We start from the raw sequence: 22,934 nt of genomic DNA on the forward strand, positions 1-22,934 counted from the left end.
TCACTAAATCATATTAAGCCCAATCAGATCATCTAGTACACTCAAGAAAAGCGGGTTTTCAGTCTTTGAAGAGGGCAATATAGAGAAGAATGTCTCCTATCCAACCCTTTGATACATGTTACTTTATTATAAACCAGGCATGAGCTGAAGACTCCAATTCAGCAGCAAAACTAACCAAACATACCCAGATGTTCTCCACGTCACATTTGGTTCTATGGTGTCCATGGGCCTCTTCCAAAAGTTTCACAAAAGTAATGAAAACATATGTGTACAATGAATGTGCTGAAAGATTGAGTAAACAAAACAGTTTCTACTACATTCTTTTATCCCCAAATACATCCAGCTTAGAGGATTTGATGAACTTAAAATAATTAGTCAAGCAGAAAAACTGAGATATGAAATTTAGTCCGCTAAAATAGACATCAAGAAAAATGGGATGAATTATCACATGAGTACATACTAGTTAATAATTTCCTCAAGAGTGTGTTGTATGTTACAGTTTCCTAATTAGTTGCAAAAAGTTTACCCCAAACGTATCAATAACTTGTGTAAATAGAAAATGATTGTTTATTTTTCCAGATTTTATCACCTGGTAATTCCCATTAATAGATGTTTTCATAACTAATAAATATAGTAATAATCCATCTACAAAAAGGTGATTCCAAGGGACTGAATCATCACAGACTGATTAATTCTACAATGTTTATTTTAATGCTAAGTATATTTTATTTTGTTACATTTTAATAGCTGTTAATATTTTATTATATGCATGTTAATATTTAACTATAACACTTATTCTTTATCTGGGCAGGGAAGGGGGGCATACTTGTTAATACTATCTTTTGAGCCCTTAAACAGAAGGTCTCAAAGGATTTTTATTACCAAAAAAGATGCCTCAGAGGGTCAGAGTCTCCAAGTATTTGATAAATATTTGTAAAACAGGCATCACAGTATTATATCACTTAATCACTAGAGTCATATATTGAAGGGTCATAATTAAGAACTGTCTATAAGCCCTTTACTATTTATCATCCTTGTTCTAATCAAACATGTTAAGAAGCAATAATATTATTCAATTAGTCTGACCTTTAATGTTGGCTTTTTAAATGTAAGCATTTATAGTTCTAATGTCACTTCTACATGAGAGAGTGTATTTACATTAATGTGACTGAGGAGATTATGCCTAGAGTTAAATATTAATATGCTACAGTTTTCAAAGAAGTCTCGTGTATTTTCTCATTTGACTTTTACAATAACATGATATATTTTACAAAAGAGGCCTCATATGATACACAATATTTTAAATCTTAATAAGGCATTCTAATTTGAAGGTGGCGTATTCTTTTTTTAAGTAGCTCTCCTACTTTCCATGTGGCCAGCACAGTACATTAGAAAAACAACTCAGAGGCAAAATTAATGCTGCTTTGTGACTCAGAACATGGGAACTGCCATGTAAAAGAGAACAGGAAGGAAGTCCAACTGGTCTTGGAAGTGAATTGGTCAGGAAGTCCTATCCACTTTATTCTACCCTCACAGAAGTCCAAACATTTTACATTTATATTCAATCCCATTAAACAAATGTGACTGCATAAAAACAAAAGATTATTAAAAACAAATGAATAGGTTTATAACTTTTCATGATGATCTCATTGATACTTATTTTACTATATAGGTCAACCAAAAAGCAGAATGGAACATTTACAGAGTACCTACTATATGCCAGATGCCATACTAGGTCCTTGGCCCAAAGGCCAAAATGAGTCCTGACACATCTATAAGCATTTCCATTATAAGTAAGCAAAAGACCTGTGTTGTAGACAAAAACTGATTTGTCGCTAAAGGATATTCCTTCTACTTACTTCTCTGAACTACAATTCATCTGTAACTGTTTTATTAATGGCCAAAAATACTTGTTTTCCAGAATCCCCTAGATTATTTTACATAAACAGGCTCATATAAAGCATAGCAAAACATAGAAAGATTCAGAGCTCTCTGTGCCAGTCATCTTGATCGTGATTAACTATGAAGTTTTGAAGGTAGAAAATTCAAAGTTAAAGTCACTGAGGATGGTAACAGAGCCTTAACGGTTTCAGAAGGGATATATGAGGACAATAGGCTGACAATACAAATAAACTGGAGAACACTGTAATTTTTTTATTCAGCAAGAAATGAAGTATACCACTCAGATTATAAAAGAGTTTAATGAAGAAAAAGTTTTATTACTTCTAGGTATAATCAAAAAACCCACAGATAATAAAAATAAGAAATATCAGGAAAAGAATTTGTGATCGCAAGTTCTGATTAACATGATAATAAACTAATTTACCTTATTTAAAAATTATCTCTACCTTTTCTGGCAACAAAAACTTGAGTATTTACCAAATTTTTAACTGAAGTTCCAATCTTAAAATTTATTATGAACATAAAATGCTACACTTAAATGTGTAATACTTATGACTGTATGACACAGGTGATTTCATCATTTACCTATTTTATAGTTAGTAATCTATGCAAATGGACCTTTGAAAATGATTCCTACAAACACATGATGGCTTTAAAAAGATGAATCATACAAGGTGGTCTTTATCAACAATTATGAAAGGTAAAATACAACTTTCTTTTCCTTTTTCACCTGAAGATAGTACACATTTAGAGAAAGATGCTACTTTCTACCCTTTTTTATGTTACTATAATATAGAATATGACTGACAGAAGCAATTCAGAATTTATTTGCAAAGACTGCTCTCTCTCTACCATAATCTTCAGAAGATTCTTCAGTTCCCTCAGAATTAGGTTTGCATCTTCTCTTTTCTCTTTTCTTATTGAGTTAAGCTTATTTCCCATGATAATAAACTCCCCTAGTTGTAAAGAGGTTTATAAAAGCCATGGATATTTCTTTTTCCAGTTCACTTTTCCCTTGATTCTATGGTATCCAGTACTGCATTTATAAAATTGGATTGGGAGTTTGTTTTTTTTTTAATCTAAGAAAGCATTGATCCATGTTAAGATGATTAAGACACAGTGATATAAAGTTTATAAGATTTTTAAATTCTTTTATATATATGTTTCATATATATAAAAACTTCTTTGGCTCAGGCACATAAAAAAATCACCTTTCAAGAAATGCAACTGTTAAAAAGCTTCACTAGAATTTAAAACATTCATTAGGCTAAATGTCTATTTTATTAGTTGCTTTAGTTTGATATTGCTGATATTAAATAACGTACTTTATTAAATTAAAATTTTAATAACTTTCTTCATTATTATCCCATCTTAGCTTAATTCTTTTAAAAATACCACTAACAATTACTTAAGTACCTAGTATTACTGGTGATTGTCTCCGCAATTGAGTGTAAAACTAACATAAAATGCTCTCCAGAAATTTCACTTCTTGTTCATTATGTCACTATGTGGTCAAACAGCCAATATAAAATATACTAACTAATATACAACATATGATATATAATATAAAGCAAAGCTTTTAAAAAGAATCTAAATATGAGAAATCATAGGTAAGTTAGAAGACTACATCTCTCCACTTGTAAAATTCTTATAAATAGAAGAAAAATAAAGACTATCTAGACTACCTTCAAAGCTTCAGGTTCTCCAAAAGCAGAGACCTGGTATTATCAAAAGTATTTACACAGCAGTGAAGAAAAAAACATAAAGTAAAAATAAAACCAGTCTATAAAAATATTATACCTATAACATCAACCAATAAAAACAGATATTGAGGAAATTAAGTATTTTACAGAAAAAAGTCATACCATGTTGTGCACAACCACACCTTAAAGTTTAGGTATTAGATATTTTCTGTTTTATGTGTGTTTTATTGTTTTTTGTTTTGTTTTGTTTTTGAGATACAGTCTTGCTCTGTCGCCCAGGCTGGAGTGCAGTGGCACAATCTCGGCTCAGTGCAGCCTCCACCTCCCAGGTTCAAGTGATTTTCCTGTCTCAGCCTCCAGAGCAGCTGGGATTACAGGCGAGCGCCACCATGCCTGGTTAAATTTTGTATTTTTAATAGAGATGGGGTTTCACCATGTTGGCCAGGCTGGTCTCTGACCTCAAGTAATAGGCCCACCTCAGCCTCCCAAAGTGCTGGGAGTACAGGCATGAGCCACCACACCCAGCCAATATTTTCTTAACTAGTCAAAATTGCCTACCAAGAACCCTACCAACAAAAAAGAAGTTGTTATTACATAGCACAGAGTCACAACTATAACACAATTAATAAAATGTTTTCAGTGATGATAGAGTTTTCTAGCATCCTTAAATGACTTCTAAGTGATCTTTTAAATTCTAATATTCAGAACATTAACTCTATCCTAAACTTTTTTTTGTTTTTTTTTTTTTTTGAGGCAGGGTCTCACTTTGTTGCCCAGGTTAGAGTACAGTAGCACGATCACAGCTCACTGCAGCCTCAACCTCCCCAGGCTCAAGTGATCCTCCCACCTCAGCCTCCCAAGCAGCTGGGACTACAGGCACATTCCACCACGTTTGGCTAAGTTTTGTATTTTTTGTAGGGATGATGCTTCACCATGTTGCCAAGGCTGGTCTTGAACTCCTGGTCTCAAGTGATCTGCCCACCTCTGTCTCCCAAAGTGCTGGGATTACAGGCATGAGCCACAGCTCCTGGCCCTTAATCCTTTTTTAGTAAGCCATCTACAAACCATAGTATTAAAAATGATGATAAAAAATATAATGAATTCCTGAATTTGTTGGCCTAAAAAGATGTTCAGCACAAGAAAACATAAGTTAAAATACTATTTCAAATATAATTTCATATTTTTATTCCTTCTCTAATCTTGTAAAAAATAAACCATGTGTGGTTAGAGTATGAGGAATTTTATCTTTGCCAAGTTCATATTTGGCATTTCTGTTCATAAGTCCATCTACATACTCCACACCCAGTTTCCTCCATTGTTAGCATCATATATATATATATATATATATACGTGTATATGTATCTATGTATATATATAGGTACATATGTGTATATATATATATGTGTGTGTGTATATATATATATATATATATATAGTACAAATAATCCATTTTTTTAAAGGACAAGGGTCTAAATAGCTATTTCTCCAAAGAAGATACATGAATGGCTAATAAGCACATAAAATGATATTCAACATCATCAATCATCAGAGAAATGCAAATCAAAACCACAATAAGGCACCATTTCACACCTACTACAGTGGTTGTAATATAAAAGAATGACAATAACAGCTGTTGGTGAGGATCTAGAGAAACTAGAACCCTTATACCTTGCTGGTGGGAATGTAAAATGGTGCTGCCCCTGTACAAAACAATCTGACAGTTCCTCAAAATGTTAACCATATAGTTACCATGTGACCCAGCAATTTCTCTCCTAGATATATAATAAAGACAACTGAAAACATATCCACACAAAAACCTGTACACGAATGTTCATGGTGGCATTATTCATTATGGTTGAAAAAGTGGAAACAACACTGTGATGGTTAATACTGAGTGTCAACTTGATTGGATTAAAGGATGTAATGTTCCTAGGGTGTCTGTAAGGGTGTTACCAAAGGAAATTAACATTTGAGTCAGTGCAGTGGGAGAGGCAGACCCACCCTCAGTCTGAGTGGGCACCATCTAATCAGCTGCCAGCATGGCTAGAATAAAGCAGGCAGAAGAAAGTGGAATGAGACTTGCTGAGCGTTCCAGCCTTCATCTTTCTCCTTGCTGGATGCTTTCTGCCCTGGAACATCAGACTCCAGGTTCTTCAATTTTTAGACTCTTGGACTTACACCGTGATTTTTATATATATATATAGTACAAATAATCCATTTTTAAAAAGGACAAGGGTGTAAATAGCTATCTCTCCAAAAAAGACATATGAATGGCTAATAAGCATATAAAATGATAAAAAGGGGCTCTCAGGCCTTCGACCACAGACTGAAGGCTGCACTGCTGGCTTATCTACTTTTGAGATTTTCAGACTTGGACTGACTTCCTTGCTCCTCAGCTTGCAGATTGCCTATTGTGGGACTTCAACTTGTGATCACATAAGTCAATTCTCCTAACAAACTCCCCTTCATATATACATATATACTATTAGTTCTGTCCCTTTAGAGAATCCTGACAAATACAAACACAAACGTCCATCAACTGATGGACAGAGACACAAAATATATATTACACAACAGAATATCATTCAGGCATAAAAAAGAATGAAGCACTAATACATGCTGCAACATGGATAAACTTTGAAAACATTATGCTAAGTGAAAGAAGTCAGTCAGAAAAGACCATAATTGTAGTACCACTTGTAAGGAATGTCTAGAATAGGCAAATCTATAAAGACAGAAAGTAGTAGTTGCTTAGGGATGAGAGGAAAGGGGAATAGGAAAGTGATGGCTAATGAGCAGGGTTTCTTACTGTGTGATGAAAATGTTCCAAAACGGATTATAGTGATGGTTGCACAATGCTGTGAATACACTAAAAACCACTGAATTGTACACTTTAAATGGACAAATTTATAATATGCAAATTACCTCTCAATAAAGTGTTCTTTTTACTCATCGCTATAAGAAGTTAGACCTCAAGGCATCCACCCTCACCCGAAGTAGCCAAACAAATACCCTACCCTAGCCCTCACATAAAGGTTTATTAGCTGAAGAATATAAATCTGAACCAGAAGCTGAACACAGAAACACATACGGAAAGAGAGGGAAAGGGGTGCACCAGACCAAAACCAGGGGGATGTCTGCATACTAAACAGCATGATAACCAGATTCTTCCTCCATTTCCTTCTTCCATTTTATAACCATCAAACCTGAAACTAGCAGATAACCCTTTGTAGAAATAAAAGAAATACAGAGAAAAGACCTATAGATTGTAATGTTTCAAAATTTTCCAATGAAACTTTTTAACATTTCCTTATCACCCTATACAATAAGGCTTCCCTAAACCCAAGATTCATATATTCAAATGCCTACCCCACTTCCCTCCTTGAATGTCTAAAAGGAATGTCAAATTTAACATATCTAAAACCAAACTCCTGACCTCTCCCAAACTTACCCCGCTTGTATTATTTATGAGTTCCGTAAATGGAAATGCCATTCACTTGTCTGCTCAAGCCAAAACCTCTGGCATTATCCTTTACGCCCTCTTTTTCTCTCATAATCCAGGTCCAATTAATCAGCAATTTCTGTGGGTTCTATCTTGCAAAAATATATCCAAATTTGACCACCTCTACTACGTCATCTAATACAAGGTAGTAGTAGAGGAGATGGTCAAATTTGGATATATTTTTGCAAGACAGACCCTCCTCTACTACTAACTCGTCTAAAACACTATAATCTGTCAACTAGATTATTTTAACAGTCTCCAAAATTGTCTTTTATAATCTATTATCCAAAGAGTGTCCAGAATAATGCTTTTAAAACATAAATGAGAAAAGGCGTATCACTCCTCAGCTCGAAACTTTCCAAAAGCTTTCCCAAAAACCAAAGTTCTTACAATGAACTACAAAAGACCTTCAAAATTCTGCATGGTCTGTCTACCATTCTATATATCCTACTAGTCTCTCTCTTGCTCATTCTATTCCAGTCACAAAGGCCTACTTGCTGTTCCTCAAATATTAAAAGTACACTTGCAACTCACGGTCTTGCACTTTCTATTCTTTCTACCTAGAACGCTCTTCCTTGGGATATCCATACGGCTCAATCCCTTCCTTCCTTCAGGTTATCAGCTCAAATGCCACCTTATCAAGTTAGCCTTCCATGACCACCAATATAAACAGGTAACCATCCTACCCTATTACTCATTAACTCTCCTGGACTGCTTTATTATTCTTTACAGAATTATCACCAACTAACACACTACACATTGTTTCATTTAATACGCGATTCCTCCTGACTGGAATGTCAACTTCAAGAAGGAAGATGCTTTTTGGCTGAGTGCAGTGGTTCACACCTGTAATTCCACCACTTTGGGGGCCAAGGCGGGCTGATCACTTGAGGCCAGGAGTTCAAGACCAGCCTGGGCAACACGGCAAAACCCTGTCTCTACTAAAAATACAAAAAATTAGCCAGGCGTGGTGGCGCACGCCTGTAACTCCACCTACTCGGGAGGCTGAAGCAGGAAAATGACTTGAACTGGAGGTTACAGTGAGCCGAGATTGCCACTGCACTCCAGCCTGAGTGACAAAGTGAGACTGTCTCAAAAAAAAAAAAAAAAGAAGAAGAAGAAAGAGGCTTTTCTTTGTTCTCTGCTATGCCTCTATGACCCAGAAATGTGCCTGCCACTCCAACAAATATTTACTGAACAAATGAATACTGCAGTCATAATATAGGAACAGGATAGTACAAAAATGGTAGAGAGAACAAGCTCTCAGAAATTAAAAAGAAAAAAGGAAACATTCAATTAGATTAGAAAGTGAAGTTAAACAAATCTCCCAAGAAGCATCAACAACAACAAAAAGACAGAAAGGAGAAAGTTAAGAAAAGAGTAAAATACCAATTCAGTGGTCTAACACTTGAATAATAAAAGTCTCAGAAATAAAGAACAGAAAAAAAGATTGAAGAGGATATGGTGAAGAAATAACACAACAGAATTCCCGAAAATGAAGGAAATGAGTTTCCTGGCTAAAACGGCCACCGTGTGTCCTGCACACTGAATAAAAACGATCCATTCTAAGGAACACTGTTATCTCTGATGTTCTGAAATTTCACAAGCAGTGGGAACTGTATAGCACAGATAATTTGGTGTGTTCAAAAACATACTACAAGGAAAAAAAGAAAGATATAGATGGAGAACTTGTAGATTAAAAGAGACTTAAGAGACATATAGACATGTAGACCTAATTGAGATTCAGAATCAAACTGTAAACATACACAATATTTATGCCATTTATGAGACAATTTAAAATTTGAATAATGCCTGGTTACTTGACTATATTCAGTAATTATCATTAAACAATTTATGTGTGATATTGATAATGCAACTTTAAATAAAAGACCCTTTATTTTTGGAAATCAATAAAAAATTAAGTTTAAAGTGATATGATGGCTAGAGATTTGTTTCACTATAATATGGGACGAGGAAAAGTAAGTAGGGGTATAATGATACAAGATTGTTCATAAACTGATCATTGTCGAAGCTGGTGATGGATAATAGGTTCATTATATTATTCTGTCTACTTTTAAATATATTTAAAGTTTTCCATAATGAAAATATTTTTTTAAAAAAAGAGGATCAAGAACATTTTCGGAGAGGAAGAGGGTGAGAAAAGGGTCACAAACAAAGAATACAAAAACAGAATAGCATCAGGCCTCACAATAACAACAGAAGAAAATAGAAACCAGTGAGACAAGGCCTTCGAATTCTAAGAGAAAATGACTTTCAACCTAAAAATCTATATTCGGCCCAATTACATCTACCTTAATACTGTCAACAAAAAGAGTCAAACTCTGTGAAATATTTGAAGAGATTTATTGTAAGCCAAATATGAGTGACCAGTGGCCTATGACAGCCCCAGGAGATGCTGAGAACATGTGCCATGTAGGTATCAGGCTATAGCTTGGTTTTATATATTTTAGGGAGACATAAGACATCAATCAATACATGTAAAATGTACACTGGTTCAGTCCAGAAAGGCAGGACAACTGGAGGGGGTGGGTGGCGGGGGCCCTCTAGGTCATTGGAATAATATTTCCTATCCTTACTGATTAAAAAAGATATCTTAATATGTTAAATTGTTATATAATATCTACAAGCCTACTCCTGGCTTTTCAATTCAGTTTCATTAAAAGTCTGTAGCAACAGTTAATTTTAGGTATCAATCTGACTAGATTAAGGAATACCTAAAGAACTGATAAGGCATTCTTTCCATTACTTCTGGGTGTATCTGTGAGGGTGTTTCCAGAGAAGATTGGCATCTGGGCCGGTGAACTTAGTGAGGAAGATATGCCCTCAACATAGGCAAGCACCATCCAATTGGCTGGGGGCCTGGACAGAACAAAAAAGGAGAGAAAATAATTTTCTCTCACTCTCTCTCCCCCTCAATCTTCCCACCTCTTCCTCTCTCTCCTCCTCTCTCTCTTCTTTCCTCACGTCTCTCCCCTGGAGCACAGACACTCTCCTCCTGTCCTTGGACATCAGAACTCAAGTATCTCTGGCCTTAAGGCTCCAGGTCTTACACCAGTGGCACCCAGGGTTCTCAAGCCTTCTACTTCAGGCTGAAAATTACACCACTGACTCCCCTGGTTCTGAGTTTTTCAGACTTGAACTAAGCCATGCTACTAGCATCCCAGAGTCTCCAGCTTACAGATGGCCTGCCATGAGTTTTAGCCTCCATAACTGCACAAACCAGTTTCCCTAATAATCTACTCCCATATATCTATATCTAGATCTAGATCTATATTAGTTCTAATACAGTACTAATACAGTCTGGTCTTAGAATTATTGTACTTTTTGGCTACCAGCATATTGGACTCCTTACAATAACTCTTTTTTGGGGTTTTAACTTTGGTAGAATTGGGAGGGATTTATTGGGGGTGAATTACCTCTTTCAACCAAACGTCCTCTACCTGGGATTTGAATCTTCAACACAGTTATAAAAATGAAAATAACTGGTGCCAGTTCACCCCAACTTCAGGCATCAATTCTGCTCCCAAGGCCTCTGAAGAGACTCTGTGAACCATACGCTTGCTCAGCTTGATTCCTCAGCCTTCCTTCTGATTCTGTGAATATGATTCCCATACTGAAGTCCCTATTTAAGTTAACCAAAGTTAGTCTCTGTTGCAGTGTAACCAAAGAATGACAACTGATGCCCTGCTGACGCTTTATAATATGTATTCTGGCAGGAAAAAAAAAACCACCTATAACTCATATCAAAATATTTTGGATACTCTCACCTGGTCACTTTAGTATTCTGCATGAATTTTAGATTATGTTTCCCAAAATAATTCCATGGAAGTTTGGCTTGGAACTGCTTTAATCCATAATATAATCTGGGGAAGATGTGTATCTTTACAGTGTTAAGTGTTCCTATAATATCGCACCATGTTCTTTTAAGACTTTCAGTTAAATTTTGTATCTTTGATGTACTTGTTAATTTTATTCCTATTTTGTTACTGTGGTAAAGAAAATCTTCCAGTATTATATTATCTGATTATCGCTGGTATGTAAGAATATAAACATAATTGTCATACATCGGGGAGGTTCCACGATGGATGAATAGGAACAGCTCCACTATACAGCTCCCAGTGTGAGCAACACAGAAGACAGGTGATTTCTGCATTTCCAACTGAGGTACCAAGTTCATCTCACTGGGGCTTGTCGGACAGTAGGTGCAGCCCACAGAGCATGAGCCAAAGCAGAGCAGGGCATCGCCTCACCCGGTAAGTGCAAAGGGTTGGGGAATTCCCTTTCCTAGCCAAGGGAAGCTGTGACAAATGGCACCTGGAAAATCAGGACACTCCCACCCTAACACTGCACTTTTCCAACAGTCTCAGCAAATGGCACATCAGGAGATTATATCCCACACCTGGCTCAGAGGGTCCCACGCCCACAGAGCCTCACTCACTGCTAGCACAGCAGCCTGAGATCCAACTGCAAGGCAGTAGCGAGGCTGGGGGAGGGGCACCCGCCATTGCTGAGGCTTGAGTAGGTAAACAAAGCGGCCGGGAAGCTCGAACTGAGTGGAGCCCACTGCAGCTCAAGGAGGCCTGCCTGCCTCTGTAGACTCCACCTCTGGGGGCAGGGCATAGCTGAAAAAAAGGCAGCAGAAACTTCTGCAGACTTAAACCTCCCTGTCTGACAGCTTTGAAGAGAGTAGTGGTTCTCCCAGCATGGAGTTTGAGATCCGAGAAAGGACAGACTGCCCCCTCAAGTGAGTCCCTGACCTCCAGTAGGGGCCAACTGATACCTCATACAGCCAAGTGTCCCTCTGAGACAAAGCTTCCAGAGGAAGGAGCAGGCAGCAACATTTGCCATTCTATAATATTTGCTGTCCTACAGCCTCCGCTGGTGATACCCAGGCAGACAGGGTCTGGAGTGGACCTCCAGCAAACTCCAACAGATCTGCAACTGAGGGTCCTGACTGTTAGAAGGAAAACTAACAAACAGAAAAGACATCCACACCAAAACTCCATCTGTATGTCATTATCAACAAAGACCAAAGATAGATAAAACCACAAAGATGGGGAGAAACCAGAGGAGAAAAGCTGAAAATTCTGAAAATCAGAGCCCCTCCTCTCCAAAGGAACACAGCTCCTCGCCAGCAACGGAACAAAGCTACATGGAGAATGACTTTGACAAGTTGAGAGAAGAAGGCTTCACACGATCGGTAATAACAAACTTCTCCAAGCTAAAGGAGCATGTGTGAACCCATCGCAAAGAAGCTAAAAACCTTGAAAAAAGATTAGACGAATGGCTAACTAGAAGAAACAGCATAGAGAACAACTTAGAAGACCTGATGGAGCTGAAAAACATGCCACGAGAACTACGTAATGCATGCACAAGCTTCAGTAGCCGATTTGAACAAGTGGAAGAAAGGGTATCAGTGACTGAAGATCAAATGAATGAAATGAAGCAAGAAGAGGAGTTTAGACAAAAAACAGTAAAAAGGAACAAACAAAGCCTCTGAGAAACATGGGACTATGTGAAAAGACCAAATCTACATCTGACTGGTGTACCTGAAAGTGACGGGGAGAATGGAATCGAGCTGGAAAACACTCTTCAGGATATTATCCAGGAGAACTTCCCCAACCTAGTGAGGCAGGCCAACACTCAAATTCAGGAAATACACAGAACGCCACGAAGATACTCCTTGAGAAGAGCAATTCCAAGACACATAATTGTCAGATTCACCAAAGTTGAAATGAAGGAAAAAATGTTAAGGGCAGCCAGAGAAACGTCGGGCTACCCACAAAGGGAAGCCCATCAGACTAACAGCGGATCTCTCGGCAGAACTCTACAAGCCAGAAGAGAATGGGGGACAATATTCAACATGCTTAAAGAAAAGAATATTCAACCCAGAATTTCTTATCTAGCCAAACTAAGCTTTATAAGTGAAAGAGAAACAAAATCCTTTACAGACAAGCAAATGATGAGAGATTTTGTCACCACCAGGTCTGCCTTACAAGAGCTCCTGAAAGAAGCACTAAACACGGAAAGGAACAACCGGTACCAGCCACTGCAAAAATATGCCAAATTGTAAAGACCATCGAGGCTAGGAAGAAACTGCATCAACTAACGAGCAAAATAACCAGCTAACGTCATAATGACAGGATCAAATTCACACATAACAATATTAACCTTAAATGTAAATGGGCTAAATGCTCCAATTAAAAGACACAGACTGGCAAATTGGATAAAGAGTCAAGACCCATCAGTGTGCTGTTTTCAGGAGACCCATCTCATGTGCAGAGACACACATAGGCTCAAAATAAAGGGATGGAGGAAGATCTATCAAGCAAATGGAAAAGAAAAAAAAGCAGGGGTTGCAATCCTTGTCTCTGATAAAACTGACTTTAAACCAACAAAGATCAAAAGAGACAAAGAAGGCCATTACATAATGGTAAAGGAATCAATTCAACATGAAGAGCTAACTATCCTAAATATATATGAACCCAATACAGGAGCACCCAGATTCATAAAGCAAGCTCTTAGAGACATACAAAGAGACTTAGACTCCCACACAATAATAATGGGAGACTTTAACACCCCACTGTCAACATTAGACAGATCAACGAGACAGAAAGTTAACAAGGATATCCAGGACTTGAACTCAGCTCTGCACCAAGCGGACCTAATAGACATCTACAGAACTCTCCACCACAAATCAACAGAATATAATTCTTCACAGCACCACATCACACTTATTCCAAAACTGACCACATAGTTGGAAGTAAAGCACTCCTCAGCAAATATAAAAGAAAAGAAATTATAACAAACTGTCTCTCAGACCACAGTAAAATCAAACTAGAACTCAGGATTAAGAAACTCACTCAAAACCACTCAACTATATGGAAACTGAACAACCTGCTCCTGAAAGACTACTGGGTACATAAGGAAATGAAGGCAGAAATAAAGATGTTCTTTGAAACCAATGAGAACAAAGACACAACATACCAGAATCTCTGGGACACATTCAAAGCAGTGCGTAGAGGGAAATTTATAGCACTAAATGCCCACAAGAGAAAGCAGGAAAGATCTAAAATGGACACTCTAACATCACAATTAAAAGAACTAGAGAAGCAGGAGCAAACACATTCAAAAGCTAGCAGAAGGCAAGAAATAATTAAGATCAGAGCAGAACTGAAGGAGATACAGACACAAAAAACCCTTCAAAAAATCAATGAATCCAGGAGCTGGTTTTTTGAAAAGATCAACAAAATTGACAGACTGCTGGCAAGACTTATAAAGATAAAAACAGAGAAGAATCAAATAGACACAATAAAAAATGATAAAGGGGATATCATCACCGATCCCACAGAAATACAAATTACCATCAGAGAATACTACAAACACCTCTACACAAATAAACTAGAAAATCTAGAAGAAATGGATAAATTCCTGGACACATACACCCTTCAAAGACTAAACCAGGAAGAAGCTGAATCCCAAAATAGACCAATAACAGGTTCTGAAATTGAGACAATAATTAATAGCATACCAACCAAAAAATGTCCAGGACCAGATGGATTCACAGCCGAATTCTACCAGAGGTACAAGGAGGAGCTGGTACCATTCATTCTGAAACTATTCCAATCAATAGAAAAAGAGGGAATCCTCCCTAACTCATTTTATGAGGCCAGCATCATCCTGATACCAAAGCCTGGCAGAGACACAACAAAAAAAAGAGAATTTTAGACCAATATCCCTGATGAACATCGATGCAAAAATCCTCAATAAAATACTGGGAAACTGAATCCAGCAACACATCAAAAAGCTTATCCACCATGATCAAGTGGGCTTCATCCTTGGGATGCAAGGCTGGTTCAACATATGCAAATCAATAATGTAATCCATTACATAAACAGAACCAACGATGAACACCACCTGATTATCTCAATAGATGCAGAAAAGGCCTTTGACAGAATTCAACAGCCCTTCATGCTAAAAACTCTCAATAAATTAGGTATTGATGGGATGTATCTCAAAATAATAAGAGCTCTTTATGACAAACACACAGCCAATATCATACTGAATGGGCAAAAACTGGAAGCATTCCCTTTGAAAACTGGCACGAGATAGGGATGCCGTCTCTCAACACTCCTATTCAACATAGTGTTGAAAGTTCTGGCCAGGGCAATTAGGCAGGAGAAGGAAATAAAGGGTATTCAATGAGGAAAAGAGGAAGTCAAATTGTCCCTGTTTGCAGGTGACATGACTGTATATTTAGAAAACCCCATCGTCCCAGCCCAAAATCTCCTTAAACTGATAAGCAACTTCAGCAATGTCTCAGGATATAAAATCAATGTGCAAAAATCACAAGCATTCTTATACACCAGTAACAGACAGAGAGCCAAATCATGAGTGAACTCCCATTCACAATTGCTTCAAAGAGAATAAAATACCTAGGAATCCAACTTACAAGGGATGTGAAGGACCTCTTCAAGGAGAACTACAAACCACTGCTCAATGAAATAAAAGAGGATACAAACAAATGGAAGAACATTCCATGCTCATGGGTAGGAAGAATCAGTATCATGAAAATGGCCATACTGCCCAAGGTAATGTATAGATTCAATGCCATCCCCATCAAGCTACCAATGACTTTCTTCACAGAATTGGAAAAAAACTACTTTAAATTTCACATGAAACAAAAAAAGAGCCCGCATTGCCAAGACAATCCTAAGCCAAAAGAACAAAGCTGGAGGCATCACGCTACCTGACTTCAAACTATACTACAAGGCTACAGTAACAAAAACAGCATAGTACTGGTACCAAAACAGAGATATAGACCAATGGAACAGAACAGAGGCCTCAGAAATAATACCACACATCTACAACCATCTGACCTTTGACAAACCTGACAAAAACAAGAAATGGGGCAAGGATTCCCTGTTTAATAAATGGTGTTGGGAAAACTGGCTAGCCATATGTAGAAAGCTGAAACTAGATCCCTTCCTTACACCTTATACAAAAATTAATTCAAGATGGATTAAAGACTTAAATGTTAGACCTAAAACCATAAAAACCCTAGAAGAAAATCTAGGCAATACCATTCAGGACATAGGCATGGGCAAGGACTTTATGACTAAAACACCAAAAGCAATGGCAACAAAAGCCAAAATTGACAAATGGGATCTAATTAAACTGAAGAGCTCCTGCACAGCAAAAGAAACTACCATCAGAGTGAATAGGCAATCTATAGAATGGGAGAAAATTTTTACAATCTACCCATCTGACAAAGGGCTAATATCCATAATCTACAAAGAACTTAAACAAATTTACAAGAAAAAAATCAAACAACCCCATCAAAAAGTGGGCAAAGGATATGAACAGATACTTCTCAAAAGAAGACATTTATGCAGCCAACAGACACATGAAAAAATGCTCATCATCACTGGCCATCAGAGAAATGCAAATCAAAACCACAATGAGATACCATCTCACACCAGTTAGAAGGGCCATCATTAAAAAGTCAAGAAACAACAGGTGCTGGAGAGGATGTGGAGAAATAGGAACACTTTTACACTGTTGGTGGGACTGTAAACTAGTTTAACCATTGTGGAAGACAGTGTGGCTATTCCTCAAGGATCTAGAACTAGAAATACCATTTGACCCTGCCATCCCATTACTGGGCATACACCCATAGGATTATAAATCATGCTACTATAAAGACACATGCACACATATGTTTATTGCAGCACTATTCACAATAGCAAAGACTTGGAACCAACCTAAATATCCAACAATGGTAGACTGGATTAAGAAAATGTGGCACATATACATCATGGAATACTATGCAGCCATAAAAAATGATGAGTGCATGTCCTCTGTAGGGACATGGATGAAGCTAGAAACCATCATTCTGAGAAAACTATCGCAAGGACAGAAAACCAAACACCGCATGCTCTCACTCATAGGTGGGAACTGAACAATGAGAACACGTGGACAAAGGATGGGGAACATCACACACTGGGGCCTGTCATGGGGTGGGGGAGCGGGGAGGGATAGCATTAGGAGATATACCTAATGTAAATGATGAGTTAATGGGTGCAGCACACCAACATGGCACATGTATACATATGTAACGAGCCAGAACGTTGTGCACATGTACCCTAGAACTTAAAGTATAATAAAAAATAAATTTAAAAAAATTGTCATACATTATTTTCTGCCTAGCCTCCTTATTGAATGTTTTTGCTAGTGTCAATAATTTTAAAGTTGATTTTACTATTCATTTTATTTACATGTCATCTAAAAATATTAGGAATCACACTTTCTTCCTCCCAAAAGTTATAATCCTTACTGCTGTTCTTAACAATGTTAAGTGACACAGTGAGTTTAATTAGTGTTAACTCTAGCACTTTACCATTAAATACTCTTCATAAGTATTTATTTGCCTAATAAAGATTACAAATTATGTTTAGGACAAAACTTCTTTATTTGTTTAAATATTTCATTTCCCACAAAGCAAAGAGAAATTTTACAAAGAAGATGAACTAACAAATCAATTAGATTTCTCTTAAGATTAAAGTTATTTTCAGTATCATTCACAAATGAAAATCCTATTTTTCATCTGCAAATTGATGCTCCTTTCCCAAGTAAAGTCTCATCTGAAAAGCATTCCACAAAACCATACAGGATTCAAACTACAAAATTAAAATGTAATATTACTTTTATGATTTAGAACCTATATACACCAAAACTTTTCCTGTGTTGCTTACTCAACCTAATAATGTAAACAATTACTCTCAAACTTCCCAAATATTCCATGAGAGTTAATTGTTCAAAAGTGAACAGATTTTTTTAAACTAGGGCAAAACAGAAAATACTCAGATATAAAAATTTTCAAAGCAGCCAAATATACATTATAAATAAGTGCCCCTAAAATTAGTTTTATATATCATCACAGAGTAAAACTCTCCAACCTTAAATCACGGAATGAGTTGTGTGTGTGTGTGTGTGTGTGTGTGTGTGTGTGTGTGTGTGTGTGTGTGAAAGTTTGTACGCATATATATTATAAAGGAATGAGAAAATGTACCTCAAATTCTCTTCTAAGGCGCTCCTCTCGTTGAGTGCTAAATTCAAGTTCGCTTGTTTGCCGCCGTAAAAGGTTAGAGCAGTCCATATGTTCTGTTTCTAATTTTTCTACTTTCTTATGCATATTTTGCATAGCAGTATCTTGCTCCTGGAAAATAATTCATTTTTGCATCAATAAAGTTTATAAGCCATCAATGACTAAGAGTCACTCCAATAGAAGACAGTGAGTAACTAAATCTGTGCTTCAACCATAATAATAGGTTAATTTTTATAGGCAAAAGACGCCTAGATATTTTCCATCAATGTTTCAGAATGTTCATGTGTTTAAAAAGCAATACTGAAGTTTTAGAATTCAAAAACTCTGATTAATATTACAATGGAAAATGTTATAGCATATGAGAAAGTTACATTAGTTTAACTGACCTCTGAAGGTATTTATATAATGCTGTAGTTCAACTATCATATATAATGTTTCCCCTTCCAATTAAAATTTTTAAACGTATATTGCCCTTTGTGTAATAAGAAATGATTAACTTGAATGCCTAATAATGTTGATAATGCTTACATGAGCTCACGGTACTTAAATTACATGCTTACAGCTTTTAAAATTACATCCACTAGATGGCTGTGTTTCATTTCCTCTTAGATTTTCAAAAAGCTTTCAAATCTTTGCTTGGCTATTGAAAAAGAAATAACTTCAGGTAGTCTTATACTAAAATCTCTCAATCCCCTTTCCCAACTAAACACAGAAATGGGAGTTGAATTTTATTGAAAAAGTTCAAACGTCAAGTTAACACATATATCAAAGGCATTCTCCACAGTAACTAATCTAGATTCATTGTTGTCATTTAAGGCCTTTAACAAAGCCCTCTTTCCCACATTTCCCTCACCAGAGTAATGTTATTCATGGACAAACACACATGAATATTTATATATGCTTCCAAGAATACCTAGCCACTCAAAAGATACCATTAGAATCTGAGTATGTTGCAAACATCAAATATAATTCTCTGTCAAAGATTCTAGTTTGAAAAACACCCAGCATCCTAAGTCCACAGTGAAGAGATGAGGAAACATTTTAAATTCAATTTTTATTTCATATCTCCAATTTCTTATTTCTATTTTTTTAACTTTTGTTTTAGGTTCACAGGTACACGTGTAGGTTTGTTATATAGGTAAACTCAAGTCACAGGGATGTGTTGCACAGATTATTTCATCACCCAGGTACTAAGCCTAGAACCCAAAAGTTATTTTTTCTGATCCTCTTCCTTCTCCCACTCTCCACCCTCAGGCAGGACCCAGTGTATGTTGTTCCCCTCTTTGTGTCCATGTGTTCTCATTGTTTGGTTCCCACCTAGAAGTGAGAACATGTGGTATATGGTTTTCTGTTCCTGTGTTAGTTTGCTAAGGATAATGGCCTCCAGCTCCATCCGTGTTCCTGCAAAGGATATTACCTCATTCTTTTTTATGGCTGCATATTATTTAATGGTGTATATATACTACATTTTCTTTACCTAGTCTAACACTGATAGGCATTTAGGTTGACTCCATGTCTTTGCTATTGTGAATAGTGCTGCAATGAACATATGAATGCCATGTGTCTTTGTGGTAGAATAATTTCTATTCCTTTGAGTATATACCCAGAAATGGGATTGCTGGATCAAAAGATACTTCTGTTTTTAGTTCTTTGAGGAGTCGCCACATTGTTTTCCACAATGGTTGAATGAACTTACACTCCCGCCAATAATGCGTAAGTGTTCCCTTTTCTCCACAACCTCGCCAGCATCTGTTATTTTTTTAATTTTTAATAATAGCCATTCTGACTGGTCTGAGATTCCAATTCCTTATTCTTATTCTTATGAATCCCCTTATTCATAAGATTACTATTCTACAGCAGGCTATATATGAACTCTTAACAATTACTTTCTTCACGTAATAGACTTCTTAATATAGACATACCTTAGAGATATGGCTGGTTCAGTTCCTGAACACTGCCATAAAGCAAATATTGCAATAAAGTGAGTCACATCAATTTTTGGTTTCCAAAAAATTGCAAATAAAAGTAATGTTTGCACTATAGTGTAATCTATTAAGTGTGCAATAGCATTATATATAAAAATGTATTTATTTTAATTTAAAAATACTTTATTGAGGTCACACACAGCGGCTCACACCTGTAATCCCAGGACTTTGGGAGACCAAGGCGGACAGATGACTTGAGCCCAGGAGTCTGAGACAAGCCTGGCCAACATGGCAAAACCCTATCTCTACTAAAAATACAAAACATAGCCACATGTGATAATCCCAGCTACTCCGGGAGGCTGAGGCAGGAGAATCGCTTGAACCCAGGAAGCAGAGATTGCAGTGAGTCGAGATCACACCACTGCACTCCAGCCTGGGCGACAGAGCAAGACTCTGTCTCAAAAATACATAAATAAAATTAAAATACTTTATTGCTAAAAAAATGATAACCATCATCTGGCCCTTCAGGAAGTCATCATCTTTAATGGTGGAAGATCCTAACTCAATGTTTGTTGATGACTGTTGACTGATGAGGGTGGTAGCCGCTGAAGGCTGGGCGGTCAGTGGCAGTTTCTTAAAATAAGGCAACAAAGAAGTTTGCTACATTGGTTGACTCTTTCTTCAAAAAGGTTTCTCTGTAGCATGCAATGCTGCTTGATAGCATTTTACCAGCAGTAGAACCTCTTTCAAAACTGAAACCCTATGGCTGCTTTAGCAACTAAGTTTATGTAATATTCTAAATCTTTTGCTGTCATTTCAGTAATGTTCACAGCATCTCCACCAGGAGGAGTTGCCATCTCAAGAAACTATTTTCTTTGGTCATCTATAAGAAGCAACTCCTCACCCATTCAAGTTTTATGAATGCATGAGATTGCAGCAAATCAGTCAAATCTTCAGGCTCCACTTCTAATTCTAGTTATCTTGCTATTTCCAACCTACAGTAACTTATTCCACTGAAGTTAAACCCGCCCCACCCCCCCGCTGAAGTTATCCATAAGGACTGAAACCAACTTCCTCCAAACTCCTGTTAATGATGACATTTTGACCTCCTCACATGACTCACAAATGGTCTTAAGGGCATCTAGAATGGCAAATCCTTTCCAGAAAGTTTTCAATTTAATTTGCTTATATCCATCAGAGGAGTCACTATCTATGTCAGCTATAGCCTTACGAAATGTATTTCTTAAGTAATAAGACTTGAAAGTCAAAATTCTTCACTGATGCATGTGCTGCAGAATGGATGTTGTGTTAGCAAGGATGACAACAACATTAACTTGCTTGTACACAACCGTCAGAGTTCTGCAGTAACCAAGTGCATTGTCAACGAACAATAATATTTTGAGAAGAATCTTTTTTTTCTGAGCAGCAGGTACAGTGGGTTTAAATATTCAGTTAAATATTCTGTAAAGAGATGAGCTGTCATCTGGGCTTTGTTGTCCCATTTATAGAGCACAGGCAGAGTATACGTAGCATAATTCTTAAAGGCCCTAGGATTTGGAGAATGGTAAATGAGCAATGGCTTCAACTTAAACTCAACAGCAATATTACCCCCTAACCAGAGAGTCATCCTGTCCTTTCAAGCATTAAAGCTGGGCACTGACTTCTCCTCTCTAGCTCTGAAACACCTAGATGACACCTTCCAATAGAAGACTGTTTTGTCTGCAATGAAAATCTGTTGTTTAGTGTAGCCACCTTCATTGATTATTTTAGCTAGATCTTTGGGATTACTTGCTGCAGCTTCTACATCAGCACTTGTTTCACCTTGCATTTTTATATTATGTAGAAGTCTTATTTCCCTAAACATCATGAACCAATCTCTCCTAGCCTCCAACTTTTCTTCTCCAAATTCCTCACCTCTCTCAGCCTTCATCAAATTGAAGAGTTAGGGCCTTGTTCTAAATTAGGCTTTGGCTTAAGGGAATGTTGTGGCTGGTTTGATCTATCCAGACCATTACAACTTTCTCCATGTCAGCAATAAGAATGGCTGGCTCTCATCACTTATGTGTTCACTAAAGTAGCGCTTTTAATTTCCTTCAAGAACTGTTCCTTGCATTCACAACTTGGCTGTTCGGCACTAAAGACATAGCATTTGGCCTGTCCTGGTTTATCAACATTCCTTCTTACTAAGCTTAATCATTTCTAGCTTTTGATTTAAAATGAAAGAGGTGTGAGCCTTCCTTTCACTTGAACACTTAGAGGACATTGTAGAGTTAACTGGCCTCATTTCAACATTGTTGTGTCTCAAGGAGTAGGGAGGCCAGAGGAGAGGGAGAGTTGGAAGAACAGTTGGACAGAGGAGTAGTGAGAACACATATGTTTATAAATTAAGTACATCACCTTATGAAGGCATGGTTCACGGTGCCCCAAAACAATCACAATAGCAGTAAGGTAAAGACCCCTGGACGAGGGGGGGAGGGGCCAAGATGGCCAAATAGAAACAGCTGCAGTCTGCAGCTCCCAGCAAGACCAACGCAGAAGGTGGGTGGTTTCTGCATTTCCAACTGAGGTACACAGTTCATCTCATTGGGACTGGTTAGGCACTGGGTGCAACCCATGGAGAGCAAGCAGAAGCAGGGTAGGGCGTCACTTCACACTGGAAGTGCAAGGAGCCAGGGGAACTCCCTCCTCCAGCCAGCCAGGGGAAGTGGGGAGGGACTGTGCTACCCGCCCTGAGTACTACGCTTTTCCCATGGATTTTTGCAATCCACACATCA

At 37.3% G+C, this 22,934-nt stretch overlaps 1 protein-coding gene across 8 annotated transcripts in view; it reads right to left on the minus strand.

Annotated features, from left to right (window-relative positions):
* The window catches only part of CCDC171 (coiled-coil domain containing 171), a 443,161-nt gene that overhangs the window by 351,311 nt on the left and 68,916 nt on the right, over window positions 1-22,934 (minus strand). For all 8 annotated transcript variants that reach the window (XR_009210997.1, XR_009210996.1, XM_058431106.1 and 5 more), the window contains one exon: window positions 18,200-18,346. Coding sequence is in view for 6 of the 8 variants with exons in the window: in XM_058431106.1 (XP_058287089.1) it covers window positions 18,200-18,346 (147 nt within the window). In the remaining 2 variants the exon portion in view is untranslated. The remainder of the gene's footprint in view (window positions 1-18,199; window positions 18,347-22,934) is intronic.

The sequence above is a fragment of the Hylobates moloch genome, unplaced genomic scaffold (assembly GCF_009828535.3).
Source record: "Hylobates moloch isolate HMO894 unplaced genomic scaffold, HMol_V3 SCAFFOLD_19, whole genome shotgun sequence".
In the NCBI taxonomy this organism is placed as follows: Eukaryota; Metazoa; Chordata; class Mammalia; order Primates; family Hylobatidae; genus Hylobates; species Hylobates moloch.